Here is a 27,765-nt window from a genome sequence, read left to right as displayed (position 1 = left end):
CCTCTGCCGTTTTCCCAAGAAGGGAGGCAAGTCACATTCCCGGAGGAACTCGGCACCGTCCTAGAATTTTCTGTTCCAAGGTGCAAACCAAGCCCAGGGCACACTGGGCAATCTGTAGTGTGCATGATTAGTTGTACATTTATGTCAGATACAGTTACACCACAGGAAATTAAGTTTATTACATCCTGCTCTGATCCTATAGTGCATACTTAAATCAGAAACCCACCCAAAACTGTCTGAGTAACTGGAGGAGATGCTGACATAGATTGACCCTGTTGCATGACATCATTTATTCTAACCTTTGTAGATTTTCTGTAAGGCTTTGTGGTCCTGAGTTCAGCTCCAACACTAATTGAAACACAAACTATAATTGTGCGTTCTGCTCTTTGCTGACATGGCACAGTGCGCATTGGCCTCCTTCAGCCTCAGCAAGGTAATGAAAAAAGGGTGCTTATTAGGACTTGCTTGGGATGCACTGATACCAGTATCGGATATCGATCTGATACTGTCCTCATGTACTCATACTTGTACTCATAAAACAACTCCGACACAACCATACCCGACGAGACAATTCTAGCGGAAATTGTGAAAAGGGGGTGGTGCCATTTTTCACCATTTGTATGGGAAGAGGAGAAGATGGAGGCAGATAGATGGCATGCAGCAATGGCCGAGAAGCAGGCGAACATGTCAGTGTGTCATTTGTCCAAGCAGAGCGAGAAACAACAAAGTTACAAGTGAGTTTCTTGATGCATGATCAATAATCCAGGTAAGAAAATCACAGAAAGGTGAATCAGTTCATCTGGACACAACGATTATTGAGAGAGACGTTTAATCATCATTTAAGTGACCTCTTCATTCTCAACTGACTGCAGGTATCCCCACCCTTATAAACAATACAGTGACTGCAGGTATCCCCACCCTTATAAACAATAAATTGGCATAACAACTGAAAACAACAACCAGTTTCATATGCAAATTGCAGTGAGCAATAACTAGTTACAGTGTCACCACATCTCAGTTGCTTTCAAACCCCAAAACACGCTGCACAAGAAATTGGTCCACCCCAAGGATCAGGTCCCCCGGCACAAACCGGCACAAACTGAGCAATATAGTGTACCCTGTTAAGTGCCAGGAGGATTGCTGTGACTTGTATATCGGGGAAACTAAACAGACACTGGCCAAGAGGATGACACAACACAGGAGAGCTAACATGTCAGGCCAGGACTCCACAGTCTACGCCATCTACAGGCCAGGACTCCACAGTCTACGCCATCTACAGGCCAGGACTCCACAGTCTACACCATCTACATGCCAGGACTCCACAGTCTACACCATCTACAGACCAGTGGCCACTCTTTTCAAGGATGAGGATATGCACATCCTTGATAGGGAGGAATGCTGGTTTGAACGGGGAGTTATAAAGGCCATCCATGTGAAGAGGGAACGACCATGCTGTGATTGCAACTATTCCCCAATCCTCTGTGAATAGTACACATGGCCATCAAAACTCTAGTTAATGGTCACACCCATATTTGCATATGGTTTGGGTCGTTATGCCACTGTGTTGTTTATAAGGGTGGGGACACCTGCAGTCACTGTATTGTTTATAAGGGTGGGGACACCTGCAGTCAGTTGAGACTGAAGAGGTCACTTAGATGAGTGATGAAACGTATCTGTCAAAAACGTTGTGTCCAGATGAACTGATTCACTTTCCTGACAGGTACAAGTGTGTGTAACTTGAATAAGTGCAGTCAGCTCAGGACCAGACGTGGCTCATCATATGGGCGGGGCAGAGTGGTTTTTTTTTACCTGCTCCACCAACTGTGACTGTGTTGCATGTGGTTGTGTGCCAACCGCATTTTGTGCTTCATTTCTGCTTCAACAGGTACTTTATAGAACTGTGTAAAAAATCAGGTGCAATCCGTTTAAAAACGATGAAAATAGTCCATTGTACCAGAGGCAACACAGTGCAGCAATGCAACCGTGTGGTTTTTTTTTCCATTGCACATTAAAATAAATCAAATCAATGTGTGTCCATGATCCCTGTAGTTAAAACAGTCAAGGTAATAAATTCAGTACCAGTTAATATAGCCTACACTTCCGAGCCCTGCAAAACAAACTGCATTATCACTTGACAAAACTAAATATGCACGCAGTGAAGCAGAAGACATGACTGGCACACACATGCAACAGAAATGTGTGGCAGTGCCATGTTTATTCAAGAAAACACAAAGTTGAATGTTAAAATGTCAGCAACAGCATCATGTTGTACATTTAAATTGTTACATTGAGAAAGTGAGGAACATCTGATGAAAAATAAAACATGTTTTCAATGTCATTGTTAGAACTGTAATGGTATTATTAAGTACTCATATCAGTAGTCTGTATTGGCAAGTACCCAAATGTAAGTACTTATACTTGGTCTGAGTCTTGTCGTGGATTGCCACCTTATTGTGGCGGAGAAGCCTGCATGTACCAATGAACCCAAGAGCTATGCTGTCCCGAGCTTGGCTCCTGATAGGGTCACCCAAGGCGGATAGGTCAAGGGGGAGGTTCCAGATGACGCACGATCCAACAAAAACCTTAACGGTGTTACTGGTGGAAGATGTCTCCAGGTCAAAATGACAGTGAAGGCGGATAAAGGCTGCAACAGAGGGTGGTCCCCAATTGTCTTGGTTCTCCATGCCATTGGACTCTGGCCACCCCCTGCCAAGGACTGTGTGGTGGCTGCTGGCGCATCAGCTATTCCACTTAAAAAGCTGTCACACCCAGGTGTCCTCCCATTATGTGGCTCCAGGATTGGCCTCTACACCCACCTGAGGACCCCGATTGATATCTGATGATGATGATGACTTGGTCTGGAAAAAGTGTTATCGGTGCATCCTTAGCTTACTCCATGCATCATCATTCACCTCATAGCTTTCAGGTGCTTTTCATTTGTAGAGCATGGAACCAATTCTCGCTTAGAGTTATCCTCGCCCACTGAAGCTACAGGGGGCCGGTTATCCTTTTTACAAAAGGGCTCAAGACTCAAGATTTTGAGTCTTCATTTGTGAAACCCTAAATCTGTTCCGTCTCACCAAGTGTGTATACGATTAAGACCGCAGCAAAGAGCGATTGTTAAGACCACGCTTCAGGTCTAACAGCCTGTGTCTGCTGATGAATAAACATTTGTTGTCATTATCGAATTGATCATCTCCTGTGATCTTGTCCTGAGTGTGGGCTTCCACTATGTCGTTTTATTGTCTGATTTTATTTTGAAGCCGATGTGCCTCCAACTAATGCTCTGCACTACTTCATATCATTGTGGGCAAGACAGTAGGGCGTTAACCTATTCAGAATGTAATATATTACCACAGTTCACAAGTACCTGAACATAGAAATCAGAAGTGCAAAGTATAATTCAAGGCCAGTAAATGTAGAAGGTGAAAGCGGTTGAACATCCACCGTCCTACAGATGCTTAAAAAATATGCACCATCAGGCATGCATGCAGCTGATAAATGCATGGAAAAGTCACATTGCAGCGACGTGGTAGTTTATGAACTGAAGTTGTGGGTCTATTCTTACATTTCCCATGTGTGGGTAAAGTACTGCTAGTGTGATGAACCCTCGTCACATATACAGACACCTTGTCTAGGAAAATGGCAACAAGCCAGATCTAAAATTCAGATTGAAGAAATTGGCTGATTTCCCAACAGATTGGCTAAGTTCATAACATTAACAGAATAAAACAACTACCTTACTATTTTGTCTTATTTTCAGCATGCTTGCTTGCAGTTGAGGGATGTTGTTATTTGCTTTGCTGCATCTGTTTGAATCCTTCCACCATACAAATTCCTTCATTCATTCTGTTGTCTTCCAGGTCAAAATGACCCATAACAGTGTTTAGCAGCAGAGAAACGACTAAATGATCTTTTTTCAACCTGAAATGTGATGACTTTTCCTACAGTGACCCCAATATAGGAAAAGTTAAATATTGTTTTTGTTCATATTTCCATGGAAGCTGTACACCACTAGGGTACTAACATGTCTTAGGGTCATGTGTGACCCTAAGACATGTGTGGGTCATATGTGATCCTATAAAACGAGTGGTGTCCACTGATTAAAAGCAGTCTTCTACACTGTGAAGAGGGAAAACCCAGATAGTCACACAGTTTGTGATGAATAACAGCTTGTTTCTTCCTGCAGAAGAGATTTGGGGTTTAAAATTAAATTAATTTGCTTTAATTCAGATGTTTAATGAAGGCGGGTCATAAATGACCTTTAAGAAAAGGGCAGTATACACAATGTGTGGACAACACAAGGGTTAATTCCTTCTTGTCGTTGTTGATAGAGTTGCTTGTTGTTTTTGTAAACACTGGAGCTTATTACTGATGCATTTTGTCTGTATTTTATAGAAATCATGAGAAAGTGATTCTGAAATAAGCTCGTCTGTAAATTCTACAACTCACTGTGTGCATAACCAGTAATGTTAGCAGCCTAGGGCTCCTGTGAAGAGAGGGTCGAATCAAAGGTTTGAACACTGGTTGTTTCTTTCTGCAAAATGTTCATACACATTTTCTTATGAGAAAAGTTTATATTCAGAGTTTGAATGCCAGCTAGTGATTGACAGAGTGGAACAAGTAACACCATATGTAATACCAGCCACTGCAACAAGGCTGCATCTTCTTCCTTCACGTCTTCCAGACTAGTGACGATGGTGATGTATGCTAAGACCACTTCCTACACACAGTTAACAACCCGTTATCCCTTACTAGTAACTATTTCCTTCTTAACTGTATTAAAGCGTGTTGTGATATTTATTAGGTTTATGACCCCCCCCCCAAACAAAGTCGACCACCACAAATAAATTCTCCACGCTGTCTTGAAGGAGCTAGGATGTTAAGATAGTGTCAGCTGTCAAGGTGACTTTGGCATTGTGTTCGTGTTGACTGCTGCTTCCCAAAAATAGACTTTTATTTTCTGCCCCTCCCTCCATTTTCTCTCATGCTTCCACCTCTCACACTTGTCATTCTTCTGCTGCCTCCTTATGTTCATGTTGTCAGATTCTCCTCCTCTTTCCCTCCTCCTGCCCTGGACTTTCTGAATCTGTCCCTCTTCCTGTCTTCCTCCTCCTGCCCTGGACTTTCTGAACCTGTCCCGTCTTACTGTCTTCCTCCTCTTGCCCTGGACTTTCTGAACCTGTCCCTCTTCTGTCTTCCTCCTCTTGCCCTGGACTTTCTGAACCTGTCCCTCTTCTGTCTTCCTCCTCCTGTCCTGGACTTTCTGAATCTGTCCCTCTTCCTGTCTTCCTCCTCCTGCCCTGGACTTTCTGAATCTGTCCCTCTTCTGTCTTCCTCCTCCTGCCCTGGACTTTCTGCATCTGTCCCGTCTTACTGTCTTCTTCCTCCTGTCCTGGACTTTCTGAATCTGTCCCTCTTCGTGTCTTCCTCCTCTTGCCCTGGACTTTCTGAATCTGTCCCTCTTCCTGTCTTCTTCATCCTGCCCTGGACTTTCTGAACCTGTCCCTCTCCCTGTCTTTCTCCTCCTGCCCTGGACTTTCTGAATCTGTCCCTCTTACTGTCTTCCTCACATACTGTTCACCCATCTCTCTTGCGCTTCCCCATCTGCATTCCAATGCATGTTTTTCCTGCTCTTCCTTTCCTATTTCTCTCTGCTATCTCTATTTTATTCTCTCCTTCCTTGCATCATTCTTTCTCTCTGTCCCACTGTTCTTCTGCCCCTGTCTTCTCTTCTTTGTAATTTTTTCTCTCTCATGTTCTAGTTTTTAAAACCTGGACACCAACTTTATTGTCTTGCTTTGCTTCTAAACATCTCTTTTACTTCTCCCTTTTCCACCACTCTCTCTCCCCCCCAAAAGCCTGTATTCCCCATTTCTCCCTCCTCCTATCCTGCCTTTTCTTTCCTCTCATCCAACAGTGGGATGTCTGAGCTCAGCGAAGAGCCACGCTTCACAATTGAACAGATAGATCTTCTGCAACGTCTGCGTCACACCGGTATGACCAAGCAGGAGATCCTGCATGCACTGGACACCCTCGACCGGCTGGACCGGGAGCACGGCCTCAAGTTTGGCAGACGCGCCTCATCCTCTTCCTCGTCCTCCTCCCACAGTGGAAGTGGGGCCAACAGCTTCAGCAACAACAACACCTCCAGTACAATTACTGCCATCACAACATTCAACAGCAACACGGCCTCACTAGCCACCACCTCTTCAGCCTTCTGTAATGGAAACAACGGTAGTGTCAGCAACAGCGGCGACAGCAGCAACGGTGCAGTTGAACACTCGGCAACCTCCAAAGTCTCCACTGCCACCCAGACAGAGTTCTGTGCTGGTGGGGTTCTCTCACCATCTCACAGTTATGCCACCTCCCCTCCCCCAGGACCTCCCCCACCATCCACCATTCTACCCTCCCCAGTCTCACTGGTGGCTCTGTCGCAGAACAGCCATGACAGCCTGGCGGCCGTGCCCAATGGGAGGCTATCACCACCACGCTACCCAGTAAACAGTGCTGTGGCTGTGCGGGCCTTCAGTGGGTTTGAAGCCACTGAGGAGGACCTTGAACTTGATGACAAGGTGGAAGAGCTGATGAGGTCAGTATTAAATGCATACAACAGGTGGTTTGCAATTCTAGTACGTCTTAAAATTCTGTGAGGGTTGTAAACTTTTTATGCTTATAAAACCTTAGTCTCATTTGGTAAGAGTGTCCAACTTGCAGGCTGATTCCTGAATTTTTTGTAAATCTGATTTACACCTGGCTTTGAAATTGGAGTGAAGTTGGAATGACAGCCAGGAGTTTCTCTAGCTTTTCCATACCTTTAATGTCGAAGTTGCCTTTTGGCTGACATAAATGGCAAAAATAATATTTTGAAAACGTTTCGGAGCTTTATTAACAAACTGCTATTGGGCTTAATTGCAAAAGCTGCATGTAAAGTGATGCCAGTTATCTTGCATAAAATCTTTGGGTTCAGATGGGTTTTTTTTCCTTTGGTTGATTGGGGGAAAATTTTTTCACATGCAAAAGCCTATCATGGTAGGCAAAATTACCTTTTCTTTCCACTATGCATGTTGGTTAGTTCTAGCAGGTGGTGCTGCTTAAGTGGCTAGTTGTAGTAATTTTCTAGAAGGCAAAAAGTCTGTATCATGATAAATTTAGAATTTGAACCATAAAGGCATATGCTTTTATCAAGATAGTCAAATTTTTTTGTAAAATTTGAGCACATGAACCCTGTAAGAATGCGTTTTTGGCTGAGAGTTTAAAGGTCCCTTCTAGTGACTTTAAATTTTATTTCAAATTGCCTGAAAAACACTTCTGAATCTTTAAATGATATACAACATGGAAACACAACCTGTGTTTTCACCGGTAAAAAGATTTAGATTTCGCTAGATTTAGTGCATGAACAATGCACCATACTGAGCTTGCTGCTGAAGGGAGGGTTCACATGTCTAGTTTCTCCTCACCAGACTTTCTGACTGAATGTTTGACTGGAAGTCAAACACTGGAGGTGAACACATGGTAACATTTAAACAGTATTTTTTAGCCCTTTACTGTGTGGCTGTCATTCACTGATAAAAGAAAATGTATCTCAATGCACAACCAGGGTCCGTGTATTTAGGGGGAACTCATTTTTGAATCTATGCCCCAGAGAGAAAGAGCAAAGTAAACATCACCTCGCAACCCAGCCAAATACAATAAAGCACATTAATTTCCCTGCAAATAAGAGTTGGGTCAAATAAGAGTTGGGTCAAATGAAAAGGCCATGCAGCAATAAAACAGCCAGACAGCATCAGCACATTAGATACTAGTTGAATAAATTCATTAGAATAAGTAAATTATTCTCTTAGGGTCAGTTTTCCATTACACCACAATGTTTGAATTAGTCCATGGGCCAGAGCCCAAAATTTCCTATTTCGGTACACTCAAGGTGGCAAAACTTACTTATAATTTTTGAAAGGATCCATGTCTGTAGATGATATTTTGGTATGATAACCATTCCTGAGTGGCAGCTGTATCACAGTTATCAGCTCGTGAAGTTAACCACCCCCTAAAGTAAATTGCATTTTAGACGCTGGTGCATATCCTGGTTTAGCCTCATGGTCAGGACATTTTTCAATGTTCTATAATATTGTCTTTGGTATCATTTTAAAGGGGACCTTCTTAGCTTTCATTCAAGCCCTGTTGTGGATATTTCTCACAAATATAGAGGTCACTTGAGCTCTTCAACCCGTCAATAACACACATCTTTCTGCAATGTTCGCCTAAACTATATACTTTCTTTTAGCCCTGTGGCATCTAGGAATATAGGAAATGTATAATATACCCATACTATTTCATTGTGTGAGGTGATTGTGAACCTTAAATTAGAAGGGCATTATTACTAAGAAACTAACTAGACCAAAGCCAGTTAGTCCATGGGTCAGACCAGATATCGATATCACCCAAGGTGACACAACTTCACTGGTGCCATTTTATTTGGTACGCTAACAGAAGTAAAATAATACATGATAACCTTTCCAAATGAGCAGCTATTTCATTTTTCTTTCAGGAAACCTGTTTCTGTGCCTCTCACGATTGTGTATTTGCCCACATTTTTACAAATATATAATTTCAACACCCCTGGTACTGATTAGCCTAGCTTAAACTCTGGGACAGTTCTTAGTTGGCCAACAACCAAGGATAACCAGTACTGTGTACTTCCATTCATTGTGCTAAGCTAGGCTAATGTGCAGCCAGATAGCTTTCTACTAAACACATATAGAGGAAACTGGTATCTATCTTCTTGTCTCACTCTGGAGAAGATTGTAAGCTAATTTCCCATAATGTTGGCATGTTCTTTTAATGTATATGTTAATATGATTAGTTAAAGTGGCTACGAGGAACTTTCATCTTGTGTTGATTTTAGCGGCCTCATGTGGACAAAATACAGCTGTTGCATAGCAACTAGGTAATGTATCTATTTGTGGCTATGTAAGATAAATAATGGTAATATGACGCTGGTGAAGCAAAGTAAACTTTGTTTTAGTAGTGTTCATACACCTAAGTTACATGTATTTGTTTGTATGTGGCAGGTGAAAACTGACTGAATATGGCCACTGGTGAACAAGCAAGTTTTTACCCAATACCAAAGCGCCCACGGGTGGAGTGCATTATCCACTGTTCTGATGATACAGATAAGCTGGTGTCACTACAAAGTGTCGACTCATGGAGAACTCTGCTCAGGGCAGCTCAGATACGAAATCATGCACCAGTTTTGAAACTGGCAAAAGACATTCCTGAGGGACAGATTCCAGCAATCTACTACCACAGAAAGTGTCGCAGTATCTTCACTATGAAGCAAATTCTTGATGGCCTCCTTGCAAAAGAAAAGAAAAGTTGTGTCTCTGCTGAAGAGAAACAATCTAAGAGAGTAGCTCGACATGCTCCAAGTACATCTAGGACTTATGATGCAGAGTGCATATTTTGTCAGAAAAACAGCAAATATTCCAAGAGACAGAATACGAGAGAAGTACTGGTGCAGTGTCGAGAACTGCGAGCTGATGCAAAGATCAGGAGTGCAGCCACAAAGAAAAGGGACAGCAGAATCCTTGCCATTGTGAGTAGAGACCTTGTAGCAGCTGAAGGGCACTACCACAGGTCATGCTATAGACTTTACACCAAAGAAGAGGTTTCCAAAGGAGAGGTTGCCAGCAATGAAGATGATGATGCTGCAGCCCAGTATGAAGCTGCTGTGAATAAGGCATACAATGAGCTGTTCCTCTTCATCAGGATGGAGCTTTTTGGCAACCCTCAAGTGATGACAATGACTGATCTCTCTTCTAGACTGGTAGCTTCAATGAACTCCCAAGGCATTGCCCAAGTCAAGGAATCAACCAAGAAGCACATAAGGCGAAACCTGGAGAGTGAGTTTGCTGGAGCCTTGCAGATATTCCCTGATGAGAAAGGAAAATTCCTCCTCTATCCCGATAACTTGTCCATGAGGGAACTTGCCAAAGAAAATCAGTCTCTCAAAAGGGAGCTGCAGACCCTGAAAAGTGTCAGTGCACAAGATGTTATAGCCAAAGCAGCCATCAAACTGAGAGCAGACATTAAAAGTCAAGATGTTCCTCAAACCTGGCCGCCTGAAGTCAAACCTCATTATCTTCCTGTACTCTCTACTCACAGGCTCAAATGATCCTGATCATGCATCCCAGAGAGTGCAGTGCCTTCTGCAGTCATTTGGCCATGACATAGTATATGCAGTGACATGTGGAAATACCAAGCCTTCCAAGCACATTGTTCTGCCATTCAGTGTCAAATCGTTGACAGGAAATGTAGAGTTGATAAACATCCTCAACCGACTTGGTCACAGTGTGTCCTATTCACAGATGGAAGAGATCAACACTGCCCTGTGTCTCCAGAAACTCTCATCATCAGGGAGTGGCATTGCCCTTCCAGCTAACATCCATCCTGGCATATTCACAACTTTAGCCTGGGACAATATCGAACGTCTTGAAGAAACTGTCAGTGGTGAGGCTAGCATTCGAGCAATGATCCCATGGTGCTTTGCTTATGACAGGATGAATTATGCACGCTACCTCCCCTACTACTACGCCCAGATGTCTGAGCTGCCCATCACACACCCAGATGTGTACACAGAATTCATGGAAGGAGGCTTCTCAGTCCAACTGGGCTCCACCAATCCCTTTGGCCGAATCCCTGTTGACCAAGCTATAGAAGAAATGGTGAACAAAGACACCCAAACAGCTGGAGGGACAAAGGGATTCAGCTTGAAGCCAGGAGCTGTGACCAAATATTATCTCACAGCTGAGTATAGAAGCATGTACCTCAGACAGCTGAGAGACCTGACAGGTCAAGGCAGGTGCAAATGGTCTCATCCAGATCTACAGAGTCCAAGGATCAAGAGAGATGAAGCAGATGTACAGTCTCTCATGGACCTTATGGAGAATAACTGGCTCAATCCTATGTCCCCTGATGAGATTGATTTGGTTAGCCTCTCCTCTGGCAACATGGCTCCACCTGATGTGACCATAGATCTCTTGAGAGCTCTTGAGAAAGGAGAAGAGGCCTACCAAGCATTCCAGCAAACAAGGTTAGATGCAGACCCACCACCTGTGAAATTCCACGACAAGATGACCAAGCAAAGTCTGAAAACATTCTCCAATGTCAGCACAAAACAAGCTCATGGAAAGAAAGCACAGGATGTGGTTCTGAAGGCAGATAGAAACCTTTTCAGTCACATGATCCTGGTGGCTGAAAGCAGGAAGGTGAATCTGAAGGATGTCCTTGCCTACCCATTGGGCCCACTACCATGGGCACTGGCAAATGCTGATGGGTCCTTACGAAAAACAACCAAGGCTGCACTTGCCAGAGAGCTTGAAAAGAATGTATCTCCTGCAGAAGACATCCCAATCCCATCTACTTCCATCATTGATGGGATGAGCCTGGTCCAAAAAATGAATGGCAACAACAAAACCTTTGCACAGGTGGCAGAGTCAGCCTTGACCCAGGTCCTCCATGAGGGAGCACAGAGTGGGAGGATTGATGTTGTTTTTGATGTCTATCACCAGACTTCGATCAAAGATGCTGAACGACTGAACCGGGGTGGAGACATCACTCTCCAGTACAAGAATCTTGCAGGGGGACACCACGTCCAGCAGTGGAGAAAATGTCTGTGCAGTTCCTCCAACAAGACCAGTCTCATTAAGTTTCTGGTGGAAGAGTGGAAACTCCCACGATACAGAGCTATGCTGCATGGCAAGGTGTTGTACATGACCTGTGAGGAAACCTGCTACAAGTTGACAGAAGATGGGTGTGAGGAAGCAGCAGAACTGCACTCCACACATGAAGAAGCTGACACCCGTCTGCTCCTGCATGCATTGCATGCAGCAAATGCGGGCTCAAAGTCAGTTATCATCACAGCTGAGGACACTGATGTCATGGTGCTTTGTCTTGGCTTCCAGAAGGACATCACCTGTCCCATCTACCAGAGGTGTGGGACTCAGAACCGCACACGGTTTGTCGACATCACCAAACTGGCAAGTTCACTTGGAGACAGCATCTGTGACAGCCTAATTGGCTTACATGCCTTCACAGGTTGCGACACTGTCAGTGCATTCGCTGGTCGAGGGAAGCTGAATGCCCTGAAGATAGTGAGAAAGCACACTTCCTGCCAAGAGACTTTTAGTCAACTGGGACAGACATGGAATGTGAGTGATGAGCTGTTCCAGAAAATTGAGCAGTTCACCTGTCGGATGTATGTTGCTAATAGCAGCACTGCTGAGGTGAACAAACTGCGTTACCAGCTCTTCTGCACCAAAAGGGGAGAGGTTGAGTCCAGCCAGCTGCCACCATGTAGAGACTGTCTCTTTATGCATGTTCAACGAGCCAACTATCAGGCAGCAATATGGAAGTGCTGTCTGCAGGCTAACCCTGTGGTGCCAAGCCCTACTGAGTATGGATGGACAGACGATGAAGGCAAGCTGGCCATTTACTGAATGCGCTCCCCACCTGCACCAGATGTGGTCTTGGAAATGCTAACATGCAAGTGTGTGCATTCATGCAAAATGCCAAGCTGCATGTGCCTGTCAAATGGACTTCCATGCACAGACATGTGCAGGTTACAGACCTGCAGTAACCAAAAACAGCAGGATGGTCCAGAACTGGACTTTGAACTTGGGGAGTCAGATGATGAGAGAAACGAGCAGTTTGATGAATGACAGTGTGATGATTCTGATGGTATTACTGTGGTAGTAGTCTATTGATGCACAGGATATTGATTCTGGACTTGGTTACCCAGAGCTTGATAACAATAATGTAACCATATTCACATATACCCATTACCCTACCCATTACCATTACATATACCCACTAATGATATGGGATTACATGTATCATTGACTAAGTATATGTAAATGTCAATGTTGTTTAAAATATTAAAATAGTTCATTACCTCACTATGGTATTCCTTTTTATCATGTATTTTGATTGTGTATTTAAACAAATGTATAGAGACCAGTTTGTGACCTAACTGGCTTTGGTCTAGTTCTCATTTAAGGCTCACAATCACCTCACACAATGAAATAGTATGGGTATATTATACATTTCCTGAATCTTTACAGTCCTGTGAGTATTCCAGTTTTTGTGTTTTGTGTCCCTGATATTCCTAGATGCCACAGGGCTAAAAGAAAGTATATAGTTTAGGCGAACATTGCAGAAAGATGTGTGTTATTGACGGGTTGAAGAGCTCAAGTGACCTCTATATTTGTGAGAAATATCCACAACAGGGCTTGAATGAAGGTCCCCTTTAAAATGATACCAAAGACAATATTATAGAACATTGAAAAATGTCCTGACCATGAGGCTAAACCAGGATATGCACCAGCGTCTAAAATGCAATTTAGTTTAGCGGGTGGTTAACTTCATGAGCTGATAACTGTGATACAGCTGCCACTCAGGAATGGTTATCATACCAAAATATCATCTACAGACATGGATCCTTTCAAAAATTATAAGTAAGTTTTGCCACCTTGAGTGTACCGAAATATCGTCTGGCCCATGGACTAAATGGTGTTTGTATGAATAGACCTTCATATTTAGTGACTAGTAAATTCACCCGCTTTTAATTCAACAATGCATATGCAAACATAATTCATTGCTGTTGAATACAATGTAGAAATGTACATAGCAACATTTTAGTAAAAATAATTTGGCAATTGACAGTTGATGGATCCACAAAATTTCCCAAATCGTGTGCTGCTGTCTTTCCAAGAGGAACCAATCTCCCCATGGTGCCCACACAGTAGGCACCCTGTGCACAACCTAATCTATTTCATTTAGAGTTGAACTAAGAGGCCGAACTTTGCAGATTAAAGATAAATTCCACTGTCAATCAATGCACTGATTGATTGAAAGTGGAATTATCTTATTTCAATGTATTTACTGTAAGGAATAATGCCATATGATATTGGTTGTGTCCGCAAATGCTCTGTATCAGTGAAGCAGCCTGCGGCTCATACCCCAGATTGTCCTTGCAGTGACATACAGTAGCGAGGACAAGGGTGGACAACATCAACAGCAACCATTCTTCCCAAGGGCAAACTTTGAAAAGTAGCATTGGGTGAAGTCAAACTTTAGTCTCAACCCAATGCCCTCCCCTCTTCCAGTCTGCCCTTTCCACAAACATTGCCATACTTCCGCTTCTTCTTAGTAGAGGTCGGTTATCCCCGTTGCCATCAGTGTTAAGAAAAAAAACATCCGTCCCCTTCACTTTTGTTTGTGATCACTTCTTTTGTGTTTCAACATAGGGTATATCACAATACACGTGTTAACACTGAAATATACTTACCTCTGCCACACGGTAACCTGGGTTGTGTGTGTGTGCGCGCGCGCGTGTGTTCGTGTCCATGGCTAATCTTGTAAACTACTGGACCTATCAGCCTAAAATATTTTGTGCAGTCATGACTGTATGATGAAGAACTTATTGTGTTTGCGGTGATTAAAAACCATCGAAGAACATTTGTTCTGACCATCGCCGCTGCCTTTCTCCAGTCACTCTCTCGCTCGCTTGACCAACACTGTACTACGTGGCTGTCCGATCTAGTCGACTGTGCGCACGCGCAACTCATATCTACGATTACGTTGCATCAGGCGGCAACAGTGTCAAACCCAAAACATTATGTGTCCGGGGGTATGATTCTTGAAAGTTAACGAGAATTCGATGGTATTTTGCAAGCCAGCAAACCATTCACTGCTGATCTCAGCAGAGGAGAACTGGCGGAACACTGGCTGAACCAACAATAATTCACCTTATTCACCCTGCTGCCACACAGAAGCGCCATTGACGTGTTCCCTTGTTTACATGCGCCAAATGTGCATGCGCAGATTGCGAGGCAAAAAGGGGCCACGAGTCTTGTGTTTGTAAACGTTATTACGTTCATTTCAAGAGATCGTCACGAAGAAATTGATTTAAAACAAAACGCCTCACAGTTGTTGCGCTGTTGGTTGTACAAATCGTAAAGATGGTACAAACAAGCAACTGCATTTATTTATTTATTTATCGCATGCCGAAATGGAAAACTCCAATCGAAAAACGAAGAAGACGGGCGTGGATTCATGCGATCCTAACAAAGATTATTAGCTTGAAGCCTGGTATCACCCTTCTCATTAACATCAGAGTACAAATGACTGAGGGAATCAGTCAGTACGTTTACATGACACTTAAAAAATCGAATTATTGCGTTAGTCCGACTAAAACCGGACTTCTAAAATGCATGTAAACATGTTAGCTCGAATGAAATCTAAGTTGTAATAGTCGGACTAACACACCCAGATAATGCGATTGGAAGTCGATTTACTTATGCATGTGTACACCTTAGTCGGACTGGAGCTGATCGAGGCGATCTGCCCACGCGCTAACTTCCCGCGCGCCAAGTCTGACCCGGAAGTTGAACAGTTGAACATCAAACCGCATGATTTATCAAAGGACCTGCGGTTCATCCGGAAATTTTCCCTTCACTCCCCGTCGGAAAATTCTTTCAGAACCACTCGCTCCCACCAGTCTTTGCTTCTGACCCGCATCCAGCATTTACGGGAAGTCGTGGATAGTAGAAAGGGCACACAATAGAAAGACGTGCGGTGGCGTTGTTGCTGTAGTCCAAGAGCATACGGCGATGTCGTCTGCCTTCGGATAACACCATAACCAGGAGGGATAAGGTGCATTTCATCTGCGCAAAAAGTAGAGCGTACAACACGTACGCTATATACAGATTCGTAAAGTTATCCATCTTTGTGCCTGTTTAGCTCTGGGTTGCTAACTGCTTCTTCTTCGTCTTCTTCAGAGGGGTTGCTAACTTCCAAGTTCACTACGACGATTGTTGTTTTCTGCGTGTGTGACGTAATAGGTCAACCGGTAATGGCCCAATACAAACAAGCTGAAAGAGTGCATATCGCCACCTATCGTAGCGGAGCCCACATTACTCCCTCAGTAAATCGATTTCCCTCCCGGGCATGTATACTGGGACCAAAGTCAGTAGTCGGACTAATGAACTAATCGCGCTATAACCATAGCTCGACTAAACTGTGCATGTAAACGTACTGAGTGATAGCACTGTAACTATCCAAAATAGCTTCTGTGGCTCTTGCATGTGCCTCCCACCTAATGTCTGACAAATATTTAGACACTTTTGACTGAGGTTGCGAAAATGATTTTAGAATTGCCCATCTCTTTGTGGAGGATGAAAAGAAGGTATACATTTCATTGATAATGCCAAAACAGTTCACTGCATCAAGGCAGCAATCAACAGCCGAACGGCCCACCAAATTTAAAGAGTGACCAGTGCATGGAATAAATCTGGCAAATGTTTTTTTTTTGATGATTTTTTGTTGCGTACCATTGTACCTACAGTTTTTGACAAATAAGAGGGATTTCCTGATCCGGAATTTCCATACTGATTGATATGAGCCAGTAAAAATTGATCAAAATGTGTTACTAGTTGTAAAAGACCAAGATAATTGCCGTTATTTGGGATCCAAATTGTTCATTGTCTCCTCTGGATGGTGAGCCTTGTTCTGCCAGAGTGCATATTACAGCAATATTCTCTCTATGACATACTGCCAGTACTGCTGTTCTGCTTTTATTTGGTCCTCTAGCTCTGAATTTAACATTTGTCCTCTCTTCTGTGTTAGGTAGGTCAACACGGCATTCCTGTGTTTCTCTGAGTGTTCATGAGTTTGGATAAGATAGGAGTTTTGTCAATCATTAAACCCTTCAGAAGCTAAAGCTGTAGCAGAAGATACAAGGTTTGGAAAGAGTTTACAAACAAAGCAATTAATCCGGCCTTTTGAGTGAGAATACACAAGTCACTCTCGGCTATATGTTACCCCATTGACTTTTGTTGAATAGAAAATAGCTTTTGTGCAAAACCTGGACTGTTTTTTGTACACTCGCTTGGAATTTGAAAATGGTCCACAACGATGCTGAGCTTGAGAGGAGCCACGCTTAATAGTAATAGGGTACTTCCATCCATCCATTATCTGAACCGCTTATCCTGCTCTCAGGGTTGCGGGAATGCTGGAGCCTATTCCAGCAGTCATTGGGTGGCGGGCGGGGAGACACCCCGGACAGGCCATCGTAGGGTCCACACACACACACACACACACACACATTCATACCTAGGGACAATTTAGTATGGCCAATTCACCTGACTTACATGTCTTTGGACTGTGGGGGGGGGGGGGGACGGAGCCCCTGGAGGAAACCCACGCAGAGACAGGGAGAACATGCAAACTCCACACAGAGGACGACCTGGGATGACCCACCAAGGTGGGCCTACCCCAGGGCTTGAACTCAGGACCTTCTTGCTGTGAGGCGACCGCGCTAACCACTGAACCACCGTGCCGCCTAGGGTCCTTCCTCATGTGATGATTCTGTCCACAAACCAACGTCTGTTACAGTAGATCTATGTTTGGCATCACCTATATCTGTGTCTAGAATACCTTGGACTTGGCCTATCTTACCAGATGTGAGCTGAAAATTCTGACTATCCACATTATTTTCTTGTGGATCTTTAACCTCTCCCTGTCCAGTAAGTGACTCTTGAATTATTTTTATATTTTCATTTTGAGCCGGCATCATGGCTGCTTCCTCATAATCAGCTTGCCGCTCCGTGTCCTGTTTTTGCTGTTTCTGTTTTCGGGAGGTTTTCTTTGGTTGAATGTTAGTTGGCTGGATAGCTCCACCACACTGATTTCCTTGCGTTAATATCAATGCTTCACCGCTGCATGCTGGCACTTGCTGCTTCTGTCAGTGGCTGATGCAAGAAAGTAGTGATTGGTCTTAATCAAGTTTCTTTCTCTTGCGCTTGCTAGCACCATTTTCAAATCTTTCACTCATGCTCAGATTAGAATCTGAAAATAAAAAGTAATATTAATTTTCAACAGTTTTTGGAAAGGAAAATATGAAGGGGTGCTCTCACAAAAGGGGGTCCATTTCAGTGAAGAAAAAAAAAGTCAAAAAATGAACTTTTCTGTATATTTGATCAACTTTTCTTAAAGAATTTTTCCTTATTGACCATTACATTGCAAAATCTGAATCAAATCTGCTTCTCCAAACTGTTTACAAAACGAGTGTACTTTTTCCTATCGTTACAAAGACGCTATAAATCAGCGTACTTTTATTACTAACCTGACTGATGAAAACAGCAGCATCCTCTGTAGATACTTGCACAGCTCTGTTTTCAACTTATCTATCTCACTTCTTTCCTGGAAGGACAAAATCAATACTAGTGTCGAGTTATCGGCTTAAGACAGTATTATTCTGAAACGGAATGCAAGGAAAATTACTGAAGGGTTGTTTAGAGACTACAGTGCGTTATGACAGCATGTGTAAGAAACACCCTTAACAGTGTCAAAAATATATACCTTGCTGGAGGCCCCCTAGATTTTGAGGCCCGAGGCTTCAGTCTGCCAAGCCTGTAGGTAAATCCAGCACTAGGTGAGACCATGAGGCCATCGGAAGTGCGTGCGCCCAGAGGCATTAGGGAGCTGATATGCTGAAATGGGGGGAGACTCTTCCCGAAGGAGGGGGTAGTGTAATGACCACGGATGACTAGACTCACTAGCCCTTGGCTAACAGGTTGGACCCTTTAGTTGACTGGTTAACGTAGTCGCCCGTGGTGTGGGAGACTTGGGTTCACGTCCCGGCTGCGGTGGTTCCCGGCTGCCCCCTGAAGTCGCTACTTTGGTGTCATAATTGGTATGGTGAGACCGTGATGCCATCGGAAGCACATGTGCCCAGAGGCGTGAGGGAGCCAATATGCTGAAATGCGGGGAGACACTTCCCGAAGGAGGGGATAGTGTAATGACCACGGATGACTAGACTCACTAGCCCTTGGCTAACGGGTTGGACCCTTTAGTCGACTCGTTAACATAGTCGCCCGTGGTGTGGGAGACCCAGGTACGCGTCCCGGCTGCGGCGGTTCCTGGCTGCCCCCCGAATTCGCTACATTGGTGTCAGAAGTGGAATGGTGAGACCATGAGGCCATCAGAAGCGCGGGCGCCAAGAAGCATGGGGGAGCTTATATGCTGAAGTGCGGAGATGTGCTTACAGAAGGAGGGAGGTAGTGGAACGATCATGTATGACTACTCTCGCTGGCCCCTTGGCTAACGGGTCGACCGTTTTTAGTGTGATGATCACATATAACTAGACTCGCTAGCCGGTTGGCTAACGGGTCAGACCCTTTAGTCTACTGGTTAATGTAGTCGCTTGTGTTGCGGGAGACCTGGGTTTGCGTCTCGGCTGTGGCGGTTCCCGGCTGCCCCCTGAATTCACTACATTGGTGTCAGAAGTGGAATGATGAGACTGTTAGGCCATCAGAAGAGTGTATGCCCAGAGGCGTAAGGGAGCTGATATGCTGAAGCACGGGTACGCGCTTCCCGAAGGAGTGGGGTAGTGTAACGGTCACATATGACTAGACTTGCTAGCCGGTTGGCTAATGGGTCGGATCGTTTGGATCGGACCCTTTAATCAACTGGTTAACGTAGTCGCCTGTGGTGCGGGAGACCGAGGTTCGCGTCCCAGCTGCGGTGGTTCCCAGCTGCGGTGGTTCCCGGCTGCCCCCTGAAGTCGCTACATTGGTGTCAGAAGTGGGATGGGGAGACTCTGAGGCCATCGGAAGCGCATGTGCCCAGAGGCGTGAGGGAGCTGATATGCTGAAGCGCGGGGAGATTCTTCCCGAAGGAGGGGGTAGTGTAATGACCGCGGATGACTAGACTCACTAGCCCTTGGCTAAGGGTTTGAACCCTTTAGTTGACTGGTTAATGTAGTCACCCATGGTGCGGGAGACACAGGTTCGTGTCCCAGCTGCGGCTGTTCCTGGCTGCCCCCCCCCGAGTCCGCTACATTGGTGTCAGAAGTCAGATGGTGAGACCGTGAGGCTGCGGCGGTTCACGGCTGCCCCCTGAATTCGCTACAATAACAAGAGGATAGCGCTTTTGTTTTCCCTGGTAGCTATTGGTAGCCATTGGTAATTATTCGTATTAGCGGAAATGGCAGACAGTGGACAATCAAAGTGACAGTGGAAACTCCACCGGGCAAGAGAAAAAGAAACCCATTGACGGAGGAGGCAAAGAAGGTGAAAATGGAGATTGATAGAAACAGAGGTAAAACGAATGAATCTCAGACTGGCATTCACCCAATGGAGCGTGCTCTGGTGTTGTATCGAAATCTGTTTACTCGTCAAGATCTGCTTCCGCCTAGCCAGGTGAAAGCGTTCGCATGGAGACAGGTTAGCTATTAGTTACGATTAGGTTAAGGTAAGCATTAGGTTAAGCTTAGGGTTAGGTTGAAGTTGGGTTAATGTTAGGTTGAGGTAAGGTTAAGCAAGCATCCCGGTGTTGTATCGAATTCTGGCTAGGGGGAAACAGATCTTGATGAGGAAACAGAGTTCAATACAACACCCGAGACTTAAGAGGGTTCCAAACCGACATTCACTTGGCATTCTTTCTACTGGATCAGAAAGTAACACATCTTGCCCACTTATTAATTCTACCACATGTTTTACTTTGCCTTTATCTCATTTTATAACATTGAGATTGGGGTTGTCAGGGCTACCAGGTGTAGGACCCAAAAGCAGAACGTGAGACAGAATGGGGGGAAAAGCCAAAGGGGCACGTTTATTGTCTTGCAGGGTTAGGCAGGGACAAGGCTCTCGGACAGGCGGTGGGCTTAGTGGGGGCGTGGTTCTCGTACAGGTGGTGGGCTTGGCAGGGTCGTGGTTCCCATACAGGCGGTGGGCTTGGCAGGTTCGTGGTTCTTGTACAGGCCGTGGTTTTGGCAGAGTTGTGGTACTCGCACAAGCATGGTCCAGGCAATGGCAGGGAGGTCAAACTAGAGGCAGAGGGAACAGAGGGTAGGACTCTCGGACAGGTGGTGGGCTTAGCAGGGTCGTGGTTCTCGTACAGGCGGTGGGCTTGGCAGGTTCATGGTTCTCGTTCAGGCGATGGTCTTGGCAGGGTCGTGGTACTCGTACAGGCGGTGGGCTTGGCAGGTGCATGGTTCTCGTACAGGCGATGGTCTTGGCATGGTCGTGGTACTCGTACAGGCGTGGTCCAGGCAATGGCAGGGAGGTCAAACTAGAGGCAGAGGGAACAGGGGTTAAGCTTGGTCACAAAGGGTCAGAGCTAGCGCTAGAGTCGTCTTACGCACTAGTAGTGGTTCAGCGATCTGGCATTGTCTGAAGAGCAGAGCGGCTTCTTATCCTGGCCAAGATGGGTTGATTGGCCCTGATTGTAGATGCCGGTCAGGTGTGAGCTCTGGAGAGCTCCAGGTGAGATCGATGAACCAGATAAGCTAGGTAAGGCAGTGGGAGCGGCCTGATTAGGGCGGGGGCTGAGGAGGCAGGGACGTGACAGGACCCCCCCCTCCACGGGAGCCTCCTGGCGACCGACCAGACTGGCCACGACGGGCACGATGGAAGTCCCGGATGAGGCTCCAGCGTCGGCTGGGAACAGCCAGGGGGTGTAAGAGACCAGAGGCTGGTAAGGGAGAAGACTTGCTTTGAGCACACACCGCCCAGGCCTGAACGTAGCAGTGGGTGTCTGTAGACAAGGTGGACCACCAGAACCGGCGCTTAAGCAGGGTCAGGGTACAGTTGGTTCCAGAGTGACAGGCGAACTGGGAGGTGTGAGCCCACTCTAGAGCCTGGGTACGGACCTGGTCAGGCACAAAGAGATGGTTAGAAGGGCCGTTACCTGGTTTGGGTTGAGTCCTCAGCGCATCCCTCACCAATCCTTCAACCTCCCAGGTGAGCGTGCCCACCACACATGCAGGAGGGAGTATGGGCACAAGTCCGGCTTTGTCCTGCTCCAGCGGGGCAAACGGAACTTGCAGGCGGTGGGACGGCCGTGGGGCAAACTGAACTCGCAGGTGGTGGGACGCTCGTGGGGCAAACTGAGCTCGCAGGCGGCGGGACGGCCGCGGGCAAACTCAGCTCACAGGCGGCGGGACAGCCGCGGGCAAACTGAACTCAGAGCCCGTGGGGCAGCCGCGGGGCAGACTGACCTCGGAGGCGGCGTGGCAGCTGCGGAGTAGACGGACCTCGGAAGCGGCGTGGCAGCTGCAGGGCAGACTGACCTCACAGGCGGCGTGGTAGCCGCTGGGCACCCAGACTTTGGGGGCGCCTTGGTCAGATCAGGGGGTTCGGAGGGAGCAGCAGCGCCCTCAGCTGGCAGCAGAGCTGAAGTGAGGCAGGTTCTGTGACAGTAAGGGTTCCAGGCTGAGATGGTATTAGTTGACCAGTCTATGTGGGGGTTGTGATGTCTCAACCAGGTCTTCCCTAGCACCAGGGGGCTCTGGGGAGAGGAAATTACTAGGAAGTACATGGTTTCTCTGTGGTTACCAGACAGGATAACACTAAGGGGTTCAGTGACATGGGTGACGGTAGCAAATAAACCACCGCTAAGGTCATGGATACCTACGGGTGTGTCTCGGGGTAGAGTGGAGATGCCTGCTTGACTAACTACACTGGCATCCATAAAACAGTCATCAGCTGCGGAGTCCACCAGGGCTTGTAAAGGGAGAGATGGTTGGTTGTGGATGAGAACTGCTTCTAAATGCATACGCCCTTGGGAGCTGTGGGAGAAGGGAGAAACTCCGCTCACCAACGATCCCACATTCATGGGTGAGCTTGTTCCTTTTGGGCGAAAGGGACATGCATTGCAGTGCGGGTATGGCTTGGCTGGCCGCAGTAGAAACACAAATGTTCATTAGTACAGCGGATGCGTTCATCAGTGGTTAGTCGTGCTCTACCCAGTTGCATGGGTTCATCCGCGAGAGGTGTGACAGGGGTAGCCAGTGAGCATGGTGGGGCTTGGGGGGAGGGGGGGGCAATTGGTTGTGAGCTGGCTGGAGCTGGATAGGTTGGCGTTGGCTAGTTGGTCGGCTAGAGGGACCTGGGGCGCGCAACCTCCTCTCTTTCCTATGCTCTCTGGAACGGTCATCGAGTTGAATAGCCAGAGCAGTGAGTTGGTCAAGGGAAGTGGTGTCGTCTCTGACTAGTTCATCTTTTAGTGGCTCAGATAACCCTGTGTGGAAAGCGGTTTACAAGGATATGTCGTTCCAGCCACTTTCAGCCACCAAGATTCTTAACTCATTGGAGTGGTTGGCTACACTTCGGTTGCCTTGTTGAGTATGCATGAGGCGAGTGGCAGAGTTACGACCAAGGACGGGATGAAAGAACACTTTCCTGAATTCCGCACAGAACAGTGCATAAGAGCCAAACCAGGCTGCTTTAGCCCTCCACACGGCTTCGAACCACTGACGCGGAGGACCAAAGAGAAGATTGGAGATGAAGGCTATCTTTTCATTGTTGTCAAAATACATGCTTGGTTGGTGAGTGAAAATGAAATCACATTGCATAAGAAAGGTTCCACAAGTAGCTGGGTCTCCATCATAGGGTTTGGGGTTGGGGATGCTAGGTTCTTGCTTGGGCTGTACAGGTTCTGGGGCTCGGACTTGGGCCTGGGCAGGGGGCTGTGCCGGGTTTTGGGGTAGTAGCGGGGTTAGTTGAGCCATGAAGCTGCTGAATTACTGGGTTAAGGCCTGTAGGCCTTGGTCTGTTAGGGCCGCTCAAGTGATGAGGGTTTCCACCCTGGCAGAGAGGGTTTGCATAGAGGTGGCAGCATCCTGGAGGGCGGCGTCATGTCTCTCGATCAGGGTTCCTTGGCCGGCTATGGCAGAACGTAATGCCTCAACGTCCACTGGGTCCATGTTGGCCAGATTGTTCTGTCAGGGCTACCAGGTGTAGGACCCAAAAGCAGAACGTGAGACAGAATGGGGGGAAAAGCCAAAGAGGCACGTTTATTTTCTTGGTGGGTTAGACATGGACAGGGCTCTCGGACAGGCAGTGGGCTTAGCGGGGGCGTGGTTCTCGTACAGGCGGTGGGCTTGGCAGGGTCGTGGTTCCCTTACAGGCAGAGGGAACAGGGGTTAGGCTAGGTCACAAAGGGTCAGAGCTAGAGCTAGAGTCGTCTTACGTACTAGAGCTCCAGGTGAGATCAATGAACCAGATGAACTAGGTAAGGCAGTGGGAGCGGGCTGATGAGGGCGGGGCTGAAGAGGCAGGGACGTGACAGGGGTTTGTAGTTCAAATTGGGATTCTTGCGGTTGTTTCTTGCTTAAGAAAGTAGCCAGGCTGCTAATAAGCGGAAAGTGATCCAGTTGTCTTTGCAACAGTGGCACAAACAATAAAAATACTTGGAAACACTTTGGAGGGGAAAATTTAAAAGTTTTCTACAGTCACTTTAAACATTTAAAGCCTTTTAATAAGGCCCTTGAAATTATGATAGCCTGATCGCTGTCATTTCATATTAGACGTTTTGTATGAGGAGGCTGCACATCCATAGACTGACAGGCAACAAGTTTTTATTAGGTAGATTTTATAGCTTGAGCACTACATAATAACAGCTATTTTCCCCCCCATTTTTCCCATACAATCAACTTGGGCAGGGCACAAAGTCTGATAATGGCAGGGAAAACACCGGGTTTTCTGTCTGTGTGTTCAGACAGGGGGATATATGTATGCTTGGTGGAGATCTACACTCTACTGAGTGCACTCTACTTATTTCTGATGTTAGACAATTGCCCAACTATAGAAAAGTGATTTGATTGAGTGTCATAAAGTGGGGCTGTTAGCATTTTGTGACCCTTCATCAAATAAGTAAGCAATCATAAGATAAGTGATAACAGAATTTAAGGTGACAGAAAGGTTTGAAGCTCCAGGCCAAAAGAGATATGCTTCTGGAGCCACTGATTATTTTTTTATATTTTGTGTGAATCGGGCATTGGCCATTATTTATAAATTTTGTCCTCATTTGGATAGATGGGTTTTGTAACTCTTATTCAGGATTCCGCAATTGAATTGGAACCCACAACCTGATGCAGCACATCCGAGAGGGCCAATGAGTTTGGAAGAAGTACAGTATTTCCCCCTTGCTATATTATGGGTTTTCATGCAAACTAACTATGTTGGACGCAACATATATTGAGAGAAACCTTATTGCGAGTTGTGTCCAGATGAACTGATTCAACTTTCTGTGATTTCCTTACCTGGATTATTATGTATGCATAAAGACACTAGCTATGGTAGTTTTACAAGGTTATGTTATTTGCAAATGTTACACTGTAAGCCAACCAGCTAAATTGGATATGAAATGTAGCCTAGCAAAATTGACGTTGAAAACATATTGCTTTATTGTCAGGTTCTGGTGAATCTGTTATTTTTATGTAGTTTAGTGTTCATGCAGCCAAATTGCAAGTGTAATTATAATCTGTTTTTCCTCTACTCAACAGACAATATCACCTGGCTACATACACTACAGAGTCCTCCTCAAATTTGTACTACAAGACAATTTGGAAAAGGCACCCATTTAGAGTTACATGTCTGTGTGATCAAAGACATTCATATCAAGATACCATCATAATGAAATGTACAGAGGATTTACCAAGGTTCATGATGCAATGGACAAACTGAGACACAGTTCTTCATTTGCTTTGATACATGATTATTCATACTAGACCACTGAGAAATAAGTCACAGAAAGTTGAATCAATTCATCTGAACACAACATTTATTGAGAGAAACGTTTCATTGCTCATCTAATTGACGAGTCTCAACTGACTGCAGGTATCCCCACCCTTATAAACAGCACAGTGGCATAATGACCGAAAACAACGATTGGTTTCATATGCAAATTACTGTGACCAGTTACAATGGCAATTTATACGATTCACAGAGGATTGGGGAATAGTTGCAATCACAGCATTTTAAGATGGTGACATATGTACTCTTAGCCCCCCTGCACGGTTCAGGGATGGTCAGTCCCTCTTCACATAGATGACCTCTTTGACCCCCTGTTCAAACCAGCATTCTTACCTATCAAGGATGTGCACATCCTCATCTTTGAAAGAGTGGCCACTGCCCTGTAGATGGGTGTAGACCACGGAGTCCCAGCCTGGCGCGTTAGCTCTTCTGTGTTGTCCTATCCTGTTGGCCAGCGTCTGTTTGGTCTCCCCAATGTACAAGTCATGGCAATCCTCCCGGCACTTAACAGCATACATTATATTTCTCTGTTTGTGGCGGGGGACCCGATGCTTGGGGTGGACCAATTTCTGGCGCAGTGTGTTTTGGGATTTGAAAGCAGTTGAGGCGTGGTGTTTGGAAACTACATTTCTCAACGGTTCCAAAACTCCCGCCACATATGGAATCACCACTGGCTTATGCTTAGGCAGCTGTTGTCAGGACATTTTGACTAATTTTGGTGAGGATTGCCTTGAGTGATGAAACGTTTCTCTCAATAAACGTTGTTTCAAGATGAACTGATTAAACTTTCTGTGATTTCCTTACCTGGATTATTGAGCATGCATAAAAATACTGAGAAATAAGATTCAAAATATCAGAATCATGTTTATTGGCCATGTAGGTTTGCAAATACATGGAATTCGACTCCGGTTTTGTGGCTGTCTGTGTGCTTAGCATAGAATAGCAACACTACAACACAACAATCGTTATGTTGGATTGACTTATACAGGTGAAATAAGAGGTGATAAAGTGCAATGGGCTGGAGGGTGTGTTCTAATTATCAGGGTATCACACTGCTCAGCCTCCCTGGAAAAGTCTACTCTAGGGTGCTGGAAAGGAGGCTCAGACTGATTGTGGAACCTCGGATCCAGGAGAAACAATGCGGATTCCATCCTGGCCGGGAAACAACGGACCAACTTGTTACCCTTGCAGAAGTGCTGAGGGAGGCATGGGAGTTTGACCAGCCAGTCTACATGTGTTTTGTGGACTTGGAGAAGGTTTATGACTATGTACCCCAGGGCACTCTGTGGGAGCTACTGTGGGAGTATGCAGGGGCAGTTGCTACAAGCCATCCGGTGCTTGTATAACCAAAGTGAGAGCTGTGTCCACATTCTTGGCACAAAGTCAAACACGTTTTCGGTGGGTGTTGGACTCCGCCAAGGTTGTCCCTTGTCTCCGATTCTGTTTGTGATATTCATGGACAGGATCTCATGGCGCAGCCAAGGTGAGGAGTGTGTCTGCGTTGGGAGCCTCAGAATTGCATCTTTGCTCTTCACAGATGATGTGGTTTTGTCGACTTCATCTGAACATGACCTCCAGCACGCACTGGGTTGGTTTGCAGCTGAGCGTGAAATGGCTGGGATTACAGTCAGCCCCTCCAAGTCTGAGGCCATGGTTCTCAACCGTAAAATGGTGGATTGCTCCCTCCGGGTTGGGGAAGAGTTGTTGCCTCAAGTGAAGGAGTTCAAGTATCTCGGGGTCTTGTTCAGAAGTGAGGGTAAGATGGAGCGGGAGATTGACAGGCGGATTGGTGCAGCATCAGCAGTTATGCGGACGTTGTACCGGACCATTTTTGTGAAGAGGGAGATGAGCCGGAAGGCAAAGCTCTCAATTTACTGTCAGTCTTCGTTCCAACCCTCAACTATGGTCACGAGCTTTTGGTAGTGACCAAAAGGGTAAGATCTTGGAAACAAGTGGCTGAAATGAGTTTTGTCCATAGGGTGTCTGGGCTCAGCCTTTAGAGGTGAGGAACTCGGACATCCGGAGGGGGCTGGGAGTACAGCCACTGTTCCTTCGCGTCGAAAGGAGCCAGTTGAGGTGGTTCGGGCATCTGATTAGGATGCCTCCTGGGCGCCTTCCTTTGGAGGTTTTCCAGGCACTTCCAACTGGGAGGAGACCACGGGGTAGACCC

General features: G+C 45.9%; 1 protein-coding gene across 4 annotated transcripts in view; it reads left to right on the top strand.

The window, feature by feature from the left end:
* The window catches only part of LOC130124992 (homeobox-containing protein 1-like), a 137,325-nt gene that overhangs the window by 27,241 nt on the left and 82,319 nt on the right, over positions 1-27,765 (top strand). For all 4 annotated transcript variants that reach the window (XM_056294394.1, XM_056294393.1, XM_056294391.1 and 1 more), the window contains exon 2: positions 5,862-6,592. In XM_056294394.1, coding sequence (XP_056150369.1) covers positions 5,925-6,592 — 668 coding nt within the window. In that variant the 5' untranslated portion in view covers positions 5,862-5,924. The remainder of the gene's footprint in view (positions 1-5,861; positions 6,593-27,765) is intronic.

Source organism: Lampris incognitus, chromosome 15 (assembly GCF_029633865.1).
Source record: "Lampris incognitus isolate fLamInc1 chromosome 15, fLamInc1.hap2, whole genome shotgun sequence".
Lineage (NCBI taxonomy): Eukaryota > Metazoa > Chordata > Actinopteri > Lampriformes > Lampridae > Lampris > Lampris incognitus.
Note: the sequence above shows the minus strand (reverse complement) of the source record. Positions and strands in the feature narration are given on the sequence as shown.